Source organism: Monopterus albus, unplaced genomic scaffold (assembly GCF_001952655.1).
Source record: "Monopterus albus unplaced genomic scaffold, M_albus_1.0 scaffold223.1, whole genome shotgun sequence".
Lineage (NCBI taxonomy): Eukaryota > Metazoa > Chordata > Actinopteri > Synbranchiformes > Synbranchidae > Monopterus > Monopterus albus.
Window position 1 is genome coordinate 1,126,664 of NW_018128103.1, and position 10,568 is coordinate 1,137,231.

General features: G+C 43.7%; 1 protein-coding gene across 1 annotated transcript in view; it reads right to left on the reverse strand.

Annotated features, from left to right (window-relative positions):
- Positions 1-591: 591 nt before the first annotated feature.
- LOC109971395 (uncharacterized) overlaps positions 592-10,568 on the reverse strand; it is a 56,497-nt gene continuing 46,520 nt past the window's right edge. The window contains exons 9-10 of the mRNA XM_020619623.1: positions 8,218-9,713; positions 592-1,232 (exon numbers count right to left, since the gene is read on the reverse strand). Coding sequence (XP_020475279.1) covers positions 1,185-1,232; positions 8,218-9,713 — 1,544 coding nt within the window. The 3' untranslated portion in view covers positions 592-1,184. The remainder of the gene's footprint in view (positions 1,233-8,217; positions 9,714-10,568) is intronic.

Genomic DNA, 10,568 nt, shown 5'->3' on the forward strand with positions numbered 1-10,568 from the left:
CCGCTGAAATATAATCCTCTTCTGCCTCAACATCCTCGTTCGCTTCTGATTTATTAGCTCTTTTCCCTCTTGGAGGCATTTTAATAGTTGTAGAATTTGTTCAAAGACTTGAAAACGTAGAAGATGTGAAAAATCGTAGAACAGACAAGAGGAGCAGTAAACGTCTGCTCTCCCTTGCATCCCGTTCAGTTCAGTGCAACCCATGACTGTTTGTCTTTGGAGACACAAAATCTGTCTTTTGCTCAAACCTCAACCCAATAGAGATGAAGTGGAATGACCTCAAGAGAGCCGTTCACACCAGACATTCTAAGAATATGGCTGAGCTGAAGCTGTTCTGTGAGGACAAATGGTACACAATTCCTCCTGAATGTTTTGCAGTCAACAGGAATCACTTGCTTGAGGTTATTGCCACCAAAGGTGGTTCAACCAATTATTGTAACACTGTTACTATTTTTTCCACTATCAAATTGTATGTTTAATGGGTGTGTTCAATAAAGGCATGAAAATCATGACTGTTTGTCTTTTATCAGCTTAGAAATATTGTTTGATATTTGTGACTTTTGTGAAGATCAGATAGAATTTTATGACCAATTTATACAGAAAACCAGTAAACTGCAAACAGTGCCATTACTTTTTCTTGTGACTGTAATAACTCTTTGTTTAATGATTGACAAGCATCATCTGGGGTAAACACGAGGGAATCATTTCTTGCACATGATTGACAAGCATCATCTGGGGTAAACACATGAGGGAATCATTTCTTGCACATAAGATCACCCTCAAAAATATTGCTCATTTTCATACAGATGTTTAAAACTCTCGCTTCAAACAGACTGAAGCCATAGGCCAATCAAGTTCCTTAATAGTAATCGTAATTATGATGAGGTCAGCTGGTACCATGGAAAGTTTTACATCTTGCCATCTTTTCTGTCTGACTTTAATATTTTCCTTGGAAACCTCCAAACAAAAAACATCTAAAACTAGAATTATTACCATAAATAACAGCAGAATGATCTCTCCTTCATCTGTATTTAATCATCCCTCCTTTTTTCCATGGCCCTTTGTCTCCATTTGATCACCTGTTGTCATACCTCTCTCCTCATTCTCTTTGTCTCTTTTGTTGCTGTTGTCATGGGAACCCTGCTGACATGATAACCCCCACAGGAATGTTAGCTGCTGAGAGATCACTTAAGGTCATTGTCTTGAGTCTGGGACTGAGCCTTCTCCTTGGCCTAAAGCACAAATGAAACATATGCGATTAAAAAATACATGGATTCATGTGATGACATTTCACACAGAAAGCTGTTAAATTGTTTGCTGTACAAAAATTGTCAGGCCAAAAGGGTATTTAATTTAACAAGATCTGCACCAAGTCAGGGGACTGCAGTGAAATTACAAATAAAAAGTGACTGCTGAGTGAATATAAGCATGTTTTCTTGGCACAACAGCAAATCATGTGTCTTGATGAGCCAGCTCTGTTGGAAGCAGAGCTCAGTGTGAGGCAGGAGGATTACTCTACTGATAGTTGTTATATTTAATTGCTGAATTGTTTTTACCATGCTGGTCATTTTAAGACATATTCACTTTATTTAGTTGATATTAACAGGGGTAAATTGCTCAAAAATGGTACAATGATGTGTAGGCACATTGGATATGAAATGTAGTGCGTCACATTCTGAGACATAAAAGCCATGTAACAGTGTGTGTATGATCACTGCTGATGGAAGGTTGCAACAGAAATGTCATCACTGCTGCACTCTTTCATTTTTAGTTGCCAAATATCCTAATGTTTCTGGCATTATTGCATTGTGTGGGAGATGTCTGCGTAGCTCTATTCACATCAACCGTAAACATTATTAGTGTAATCTGTAGCATTTAATTCAGTATTATTCAGTGTTGTCTTTCCGTTATCTTCTACTTAGGAAACTCCTAAGCCTCTTAAAAGTCCTCCTACTCCCTACTCCTAACAGTTTTCCACCTTAGGAGCTCTTTTACAGGCTAAGATGCTTCATGAATTAGTTTTATCTTTACTCAAATCTACTCAACATTAAAGGGGAAATCTTGGGAAATAGAAGAAGAAGCAGCTTTATTTTATTGTCACTGTAACATTGCGACACGTTCAACAAAATTTACGTAGATTGTTTATATTGTTAATATAATAATAATAAAAAACGTGAATCCACTGTGTTGAAAACTTTAACTCCCCATAACGCTAAATCAATGGGAACCCTGAGCTTGTTTCTCTGCAACAAGACGGTCCCATCTGGGGGTAACAGGAGACAATGACACCCGAAGTGTGTTGCTTATGTTCAGTCTACTCCGTTGTTTTGTTTTGGTTGCTGTCACTGCAGAAAAACCACACAGATCACACAGATAGGATGTCGGAAATGGCAACAGGGTTTTCAGTGCTGTGGTGGCGATCTCAGGGTATTCTGTCATGACTTTAATCCAGAACACCGACAGAGTTGTTGTCTCGAACATACTTTTAAGGCCGCCGTCATTTGCGATCTCCAGCAGTTGATCTTCTTCTTGCACAGACCTGCTGGATTCACCTGGTTTGTTGACAAATGGGTTGCGGATCCCTTCCTTGGCAGTTCGTGGGTCCTTTGTGGCTGGGGAGTAGCGCTCGAACTCTTTTAAAAGCAAAGACATGTGATCGTGCACCAGCTGGGAGAATGAAGGCTCTGGCTCAGTCTCACCCAAAATCCCCGCTAATGTTTTAAACATGTCCAAAATGCCTCTGTTGACGCGCCGTCCCCACAAATCCAGTTTGGCTTTAAATGCAGCTACTTTATCTGCCAACTTGAAGACAGTTGTCATTTTCCCCTGAAGTGACAGATTGAGTTCATTGAGCAGGCTGAATATGTCCACAAGTAAGCCAGTTTTGGCGCTCAAGTGACCAAGATGTAACCGAGAGAATGCGGTCATTTTTCAAAATAAAAGATCGTTCAGACTCAGATAATAAATAAAACGAAAATAATGAATGATTTATTGTGCGGCCCGGTACCAATTGATCCACGGACCGGTACCGGTCCGCGGCCCGGGGGTTGGGGACCACTGTTCTAAAGCACTTTGCACCATTACTGAGGGGAAAACACGTAGTGGTGCGATCAGACAACACATCAGCCGTCGCTTACATCAACCAGCAAGGTGGTGTTCATTCCGTCCAGTTGCTGGAGACTGCACAAGATCCCCTGCTCTGGGCTCATCAGAACCTGCTCTCCGTCAGAGCCGTACACATTCCTGAAGAGCAGAACCGCACCGTAGATCTCATGTCACGAGGCGGACCTCAGCCCAGTGAGTGGAAGCTGAATTCGTCCCTCGTTCAGATGCTGTGGGACAGGTTCAGTCGAGCTGTGGCAGACCTGTTTTAGCACATGGGAATGTGCAGCACAATCTCTGGTTCTCAATAAATGCCAGAGACAAACCCCCACTAGAGGTAGACGCCTTGGCTCACCAACTCTGGCCAAGACGTCTTCTTTACGCATTCCCTCCTCTCCAACTAATTCCATGACTCCTCTCACACATTCAGGATGAATGGTTGCATGTCCTGCGGATAGCTCTGAGTGCACAGGTGCAGCTTGGTTTCCAACCCTGGTTCAGCTGAGCTTTGGCAGCTGCCGTGACATGGGGGCACGCTCTATCAGCTAGATGGCATGATCCAGCAGTTCCCCATGATAGGACAATGACTGTGGACTTGGTCCCTGAGCGAGAGCAACTGGAGAGCCTAAGGTTGTCTCCAGCGGTTGTACACACAACCCCATCAACAAGGCATCTTAGGCAGAGAAATGGTCTGCTTTTCAATGCTGGTGCATGGAAAGAGGCACAGCTCCCACTTCTTGCCCACTGGCTCAAGTGCTAATTTTTCTACAGACAGAAATTTGGCTCTGTCTACTGTGAAAGCTTATGCCACCGCCATCTCTTCATGCCATGAATGTTTTGGTGAAAGAACTGTGTTCGAGCACCTGCGGGTGAAATGTTTTCTAAGGGATGTGGGCAGACAAAGGCCTGTGGTGCGTTCGGTGGCACTGCAGCCCAATAGATCAGTGGACGACATGGTGGCTCTGGCTTTATTCCATACCCTGAAACACCTGGACTACAGCAGAACATATGCTAGGGTACTCTTCCTGGATTACAGTTCTGCATTTAATACCATTCGCCTGGGCAGGCTGATTGAGAAGCTGATAGATCTTGGTGTCTCGACTCCCACCTGTAACTGGATTCTGGACTTCCTGACTGAAAGACCACAGGTGGTCAGAATGAGAGGGCGGGTGTCTGCTGAGCTCACAATCAGCACGGGCTCACCACAGGGCTGCTGTCTCAGCCACAAACTCTTTACCCTGTACAACCATGACAACATCATCATCATTAAATATGCTGATGACACCACTTTTCAGGGCCTCATCAAATAGAAGGAGACAAGTTGGGTTACAGAAGCTTGGTGAATGACATTCTTGTTTATGGAGAGAATAATGAACTCATCCTCAACATAAGACAAAGGAAATAATAGTAGACTTCTGGAAGAACCCCTCCCCTCTGCTGCCTCTGACCATCAAAGGGACTGAGGTGGAGAGGGCTGACAGCCACAAGTTCCTGGGCCTGCAGGTGACATCTGACCTGAGCTGGTCACTGAACACAGCTGCCACAGTGAAGAAGGCCCAGCAATGGCTATACTTCAGACAGCTCAGGAAAGCTGGACTGAATGGCCGCCCTCTCACCCAGGCTTATAAAGGACTGATAGAGAATCCTCACTACTGGCATCACAGTCTGGTATGGTAACACCACACAGGCAGAGAGGAAGGCTCTTCAAAGAGTTATAAAGACTGCAGAGAGGATAACTGGGACTGAACTGCCTGCTATGGACACAATATACACACAGCACTGTTCTAAAAGAGCAGAAAACATAATCAGAGATTCACTCCTCCCAGCTCACACTCTGCTCAGACAGAAAAATTGCACCTACAATCTCAGGCACAGCAGAGCAAACAGCATCACCACACACAGAACAAGACTTTATGAAAGCGTTTTTGCCACCGCAGTAAGACTGATGGCAAATACAAAAATGTGAAAAATGTGCAAAAATCCCTCATTACCACACTAAGTAAAATACCATATACAATTCCACTATGTGAAATCCTGTGTAATAGTTCACCATCTTGTTCATTATTTTATTTTTATATTCACATTTTTTATCTACTATTTTATTCTTATGTAACTATTTTTAGACTAGGTGTTCTTTTTCTGGCTTTTAACTCCTTACTCGACTCCAATTGAGCCCTGCACAAAAATTCCTATATGGCTAGACTGTCTGTTTATGCATAAATGGCGAATAAAAATCTTGAATCCGACTTATCATTGTTGCCAGTGAGGCCAGTCACCATGATGTCACCTGCAAACTTGATGGTGTTGGAGCCATGCACAAGCCTGCAGGGTAAAAAGGGAGTAGAGGAATGGGCTCAGCACAAAAGCATAAATGGCAAATAAAAATCTTAAATCTTGAAGTGGAGTCCCTGTGATGCATTGGGCAGTTTTCACTACCCACTGCAATGCCTTGCGATCAGAAACAGAGCAGTTTCCATACCAGACTGTGATATAGCTGGTCAGGATGCTCTCGATGGCACAGCAGTAGAAGTTCACTAGGATGGCTGAAGACAGGTGGTTCTTCTTCAGTGTCCTCAGAAAGAAGAGGCACTGGTGAGCCTTCTTAACCAGGCTGTGGGTGTTGGTAGTCCAGGACAGATCCTCTGAGATGTGGGTCCCCAGGAATTTGAAGCTGGAGACACGTTCAACAACTATCCATTAATATGGATGGGGTCGTGTGTGCCTCCTTTCTCCCTCCTGTAGTCCACAATGAGCTCCTTGGTCTTGTCGGTGTTAAGGAGCAGGTTATTGTCAGCACACCACACAGCCAGGTGCTGTACCTCCTCCCAGTAGGCTGTTTCATTGTCGTCACTGATGAGGCCGATCACCATGATGTCATCTGCAAAGAGTGCAGTGCAATGGAGACTACATCCTCAATGCTCCTATTCCTGTGGTAGGCAAATTGGTGGGGGTCCAGTGTGGGTGGGAGACAGGTCATCAGGCATGCCAGGACCAGGCGCTTGAAGCACTTCATGACAATGGGTGTAAGTGCTACAGGGCAGTTGTCATTCAGGCACGTCAGGGTGGAATGTTTCAGCACTGGCACAATGGAGGTGGTTTTGAAGCATTTCAGCACAACTGTTTGGGCGGAGGACAGGTAAAAATGTCCATAAAGACACCAGCAAGCTGTCCAGCACATGCCCTGAGCATGCAGTCAGGAAATCCATCAGGGCCAGTGAAGGTGAGTGTCAGTGGCTGGTGGTCTGCGGAGGGTCTGGACTTGATAGCTGTCTCCTTGTTGTCCTGGTCTAAGCAAGTATAAAAGTAATTTAGCTCACTGAGGAAGGAGACATCTGTGGTTGTTGGGGTGGAGTTGCTGGGCTTGTAGTCACTGATGACCTGGATGCCCTTCCACATACCGTACATCGAGGGTCAGAGTTTGTGAAGTGTTAATAGTCTAATAGTGCAGCTGTCAGGGTTGCTCGGTTTCACCTGCCCTCTCTCCTCCACACACACCTGCCAGCTATCCTCATTACCACCACCTGTTGTCACTCCTGCAATCACCAGATATCCTATATTTACCTCGCCTTCCTACCTGCCCACTGCCAGTTCATTCTCGTGCCCGCACAGACAACTAGAACCACTCTCATTAATCCAGAAACTGTTTCTATTTGCCAAACTCCTTTTTTTTTTCCTCTGTGACTATTTTTAGTTTGCCTCTGTTTCCAACAAGCCTTCTCTTTACCCGTTCTTGCCTTCAATCCTCCTGCTAGGACACATACTTGCTCATGGAACTGTTTACCTCCGGACCTACTCCATTCTGCCTTCGTACTATCATTTACCAGCCAGGTCGGTGCTCTCTCCCCCCTGATCCTCATAGTCGCCTTCTGCCTTGTTCTCTTCTCTTCAGCCTCAACCACCTCTACTCGACCAGCCAGTGCATGACCTCCACACTCCGCAGCTCGGCCCAGCAACTACTTTTTTCCTGCCTTCCTGTGGTCTACATCCATACCATCTACACCCATTCTAGTCTCTATAGTTATATCACGTTATTGCACTCCTTGCCTTTCATTCATTCATTCATCTTCTACCGCTTAATCCCTGAATGGGGTCACGGGGAGGGCCGGAGCCAATCCCGGCCGGCAATCGGGCGAAGGTAGGGTACACCCTGGACAGGTCGCCAATCCATCGCAGGGCCACTCCTTGCCTTGTACAGCGCTAATTAAACACTGCTTATGGTGAAGTCAGCCTTCTGAATCTCTGTCACACCACCTTGCAGGGTGTGCATTTATAACAGCAGCAGAAACTATTTGAAATTGTTTTTGCTTTTGTACAATGATCTGCCTAGGCTATTACTTATCTCTCTGAAAATGAATATGAAATAAAAAGTTGATCTGTTAACTGTTTAAATCTTATGAATATTCATCATCAATATTTGAAAATCCGTATAAGATGGAACAGCTCCATTCATTACTTGAATAAACAACTATGGAATTTGTTCTTTACCAATATGGTATTGTTGAAATTGTACCTCTTTGCACATTTTTGTCACTGGTACACTTGTCTACAGCACTTAATGCTCAGCATGGGTGGTGTCTGACAGATTGTGATAGGCTATCTGGGATAAAAATGCCAGGGCCAATTTTCTGTATTACTAACTTTATATTAGGGCTGCACAATACATTATTTTCAGAGCGTAATTTACACATCGTGTTACACCGAGATTGCACAGGATATAAATCATGCTCACACAAACTTACCATACAGCCCTTCTGTATATTTTTATTTAATCATGACAACATTTCTGATACATTGCACTTTTATGTTTGTTGTAATTTTTATAGCAGAAACACTGCATTATTAAGTACTTGTGTCAGTACTTGGTATCTGCAAATACTCAAATGTAAGGACTTGTACTTGTACTAGGTCTGGAAAAATTTGGTATTGGTGCATCCCTAATCCAAAATGCAGCTGACCTGAACAGACCCAAACACAATGGGCCCATACTGGAACAAAATGAATATATTTTAGATGTGGCCAAACTCAATCCATCATCAGGTCTTGTTAAGAATCATGCTAAGAATGCTAAGAATCAATTGGTGTATGTGAGTAGAGTGGGTGTGGTTTCCAACTTACCCTGAGAGAAGGCCGAGGAGGCCTTATTGGTCTAACTGGTGGTACTGGTTCTGCTACTGGATTCTGTCTTCTGTCCACAGGCTCCAGGTCATCTGCTACATCTGGACAACCAATGTATCCTCCAGCCCGAAACACCAAGCCCAGATCACCTTCTAACATGTTGTATCTGATGGAAGCACTCACTGTAGCCAGGTCCTGGTGGGCAGACATGTTGCTGATGGTGCTACAGAGGGTGTCAGCAGTACTGCTATTTGTGGTATTAGTAGTGATGGTGTTACTGACATCCAGCATGAGCTGGTCTTCTGCTGCCATTTCGCTGTCTGAACTGTTACTGGTGGGACTAATATTGAGCTCTGGTTCAACAATGCAACGGTTGTTCTTTGCTTCTTTATTCAGCAAGACCAGCACCTCGTGGTTGCCATGGCTATTTGAATCTAGCAATGCCTGACCTTCATTGCTACTGAGCTGTAGGACATCCTGGTTGATGTGTCTACCTGAAATTATCACTTCCTGATTTTCTTTCTGACCCAAGTCCAGCAGTTCTTGGTTGCCACTGCTATTTAATTCCAGCACTTCCTGATTTTCAGAACAGGAAAAATCTAGCCATTCATGATTGCCGTGGCTAAAAGGTTTCAGCACTTCTTTGTTACTATAGATACAAGTTTCAAATAGCTCCTCATTGCTGATATTGTGGTAGGGTTCCACCACCTCCTGGTGGTCATCCCCACAGCAATCCAGCAGTTCTTGGTTTTCACTGCAGACTAACTCCCTGTTATCAAAGCTCGAAGCTTCAAGCACTTCTTGATTTCTATTGTTACACAAATTCAGCAGTTGTTGCTTATTGTGTTCAAGCACTTCTTGTTCTCTATGGGTATGAGTTGCTAGAACATCCTGTTTGCTATAGAGTTCTACTTTCTTGTTGTTGTCATAGATGCAAACGTCTATTTCCTTCTGGTTACCATGGCCACAGAGGTCCAGTACCTCCTGATTCTCTTCCTCAGGGCTGAGCTTAAAGCCATAAGGGTCAAAGTCCCGTACCATCTGGGAGGAAGAGATGTCAAACCCATAAGGATCAAAGCTCAGTTGATCTGACTGAGAAGAGGAGGGCTCAGGGTCATAGGTCACATCATTTTTAGCGGGTTCTGGGCTCAGTTCAGCTTCATCGGGGTCTAAAAAGATGTGACTAGAATGTTCTGGACTGAGTTTAAACCCATATGGGTCAAAGGAAGACTGACTTGTTGATTCATAGCCAAACTCAAAGCTCAGCTCTCTATTCTGATCTGAGACTGGTTGGATGAAGAAGGTCTGGGAATCTAGTGAGTTTTGAGGAGTTGCAGGGTTTTGAAGTTCCTCTTTGATGTTGTTGACCCATCCTGTCCCCTGACTGGAAGTAACAACACAGGGCAGAATTTGCACACTGTCACTTGTCCAATCTGGTTCCAACATGTCTTGTTCACCAAGCTCAGAGACCACCTGAATTAAATCGGAACTCAGACCTAGGAGAACACAACAATGAGGGGTCAAGAGATCCTTGTGGTTATCAGTTATGTTATCACTTGCACAAGAATGATGTGTTTGAGAATTTTTAGTCAGGTTTTAGGGTCCATCATAGTGCAAAAACTGAATTGGTGAAAGTCACCAACTATCTCCTTCAAGCCTCAGACAAAGGACTTGTCTTCATACTTGTCCTCTTAGATCTCAGTGCTGCTTTTGACACCAGTGATGACAGCATCTTATTGCAGAGACTTGAACATGTTATTGCGATTAAAGGAACCACACTAAGTTAGTTCAAATCTTACTTATCAGAAAGATTCCAATTTGTTCATGTTAATGAAGAATCTTAAGTACAGACTGAAGTTAGTCACGGTGTTCCACTGGGTTCTATGTTAGGTCAAATTCTCTTCACTTTATACATGCTCCCTTTAGGCATTATTATCAGGAAGCACAGCATAAATTTCCATTGTTATGCAGATGATACTCACTTATATTTATCTATGAAGCCAAATGAATCAGATCAGCTGGTCAAATTTCAAGCATGTCTTAAAAACATAAAGGCCTGGATGACCTGCAACTTCTTACTTCTAAACTCTGACAAAACTCAAGTTATTGTTCTTGGGCCTGAAAACCTTAGAAATCTGCTATCTAATCATATAGTTACTCTGGATAACATACTGTAGCTCTGGCCTCCAGTACTGCTGTGAGGAACCTTGGGAGTCATTTTTGACCAGGATATGACCTTTAAATCACAAGTAAACCAAGTCTCTAGATCTGCCTTCTTTCACCTGCACAGTATTGCAAAAATCAGGAGCATCCTGTCTCAAAGTGATGCTGAAAAATTGGTCCATGCATTT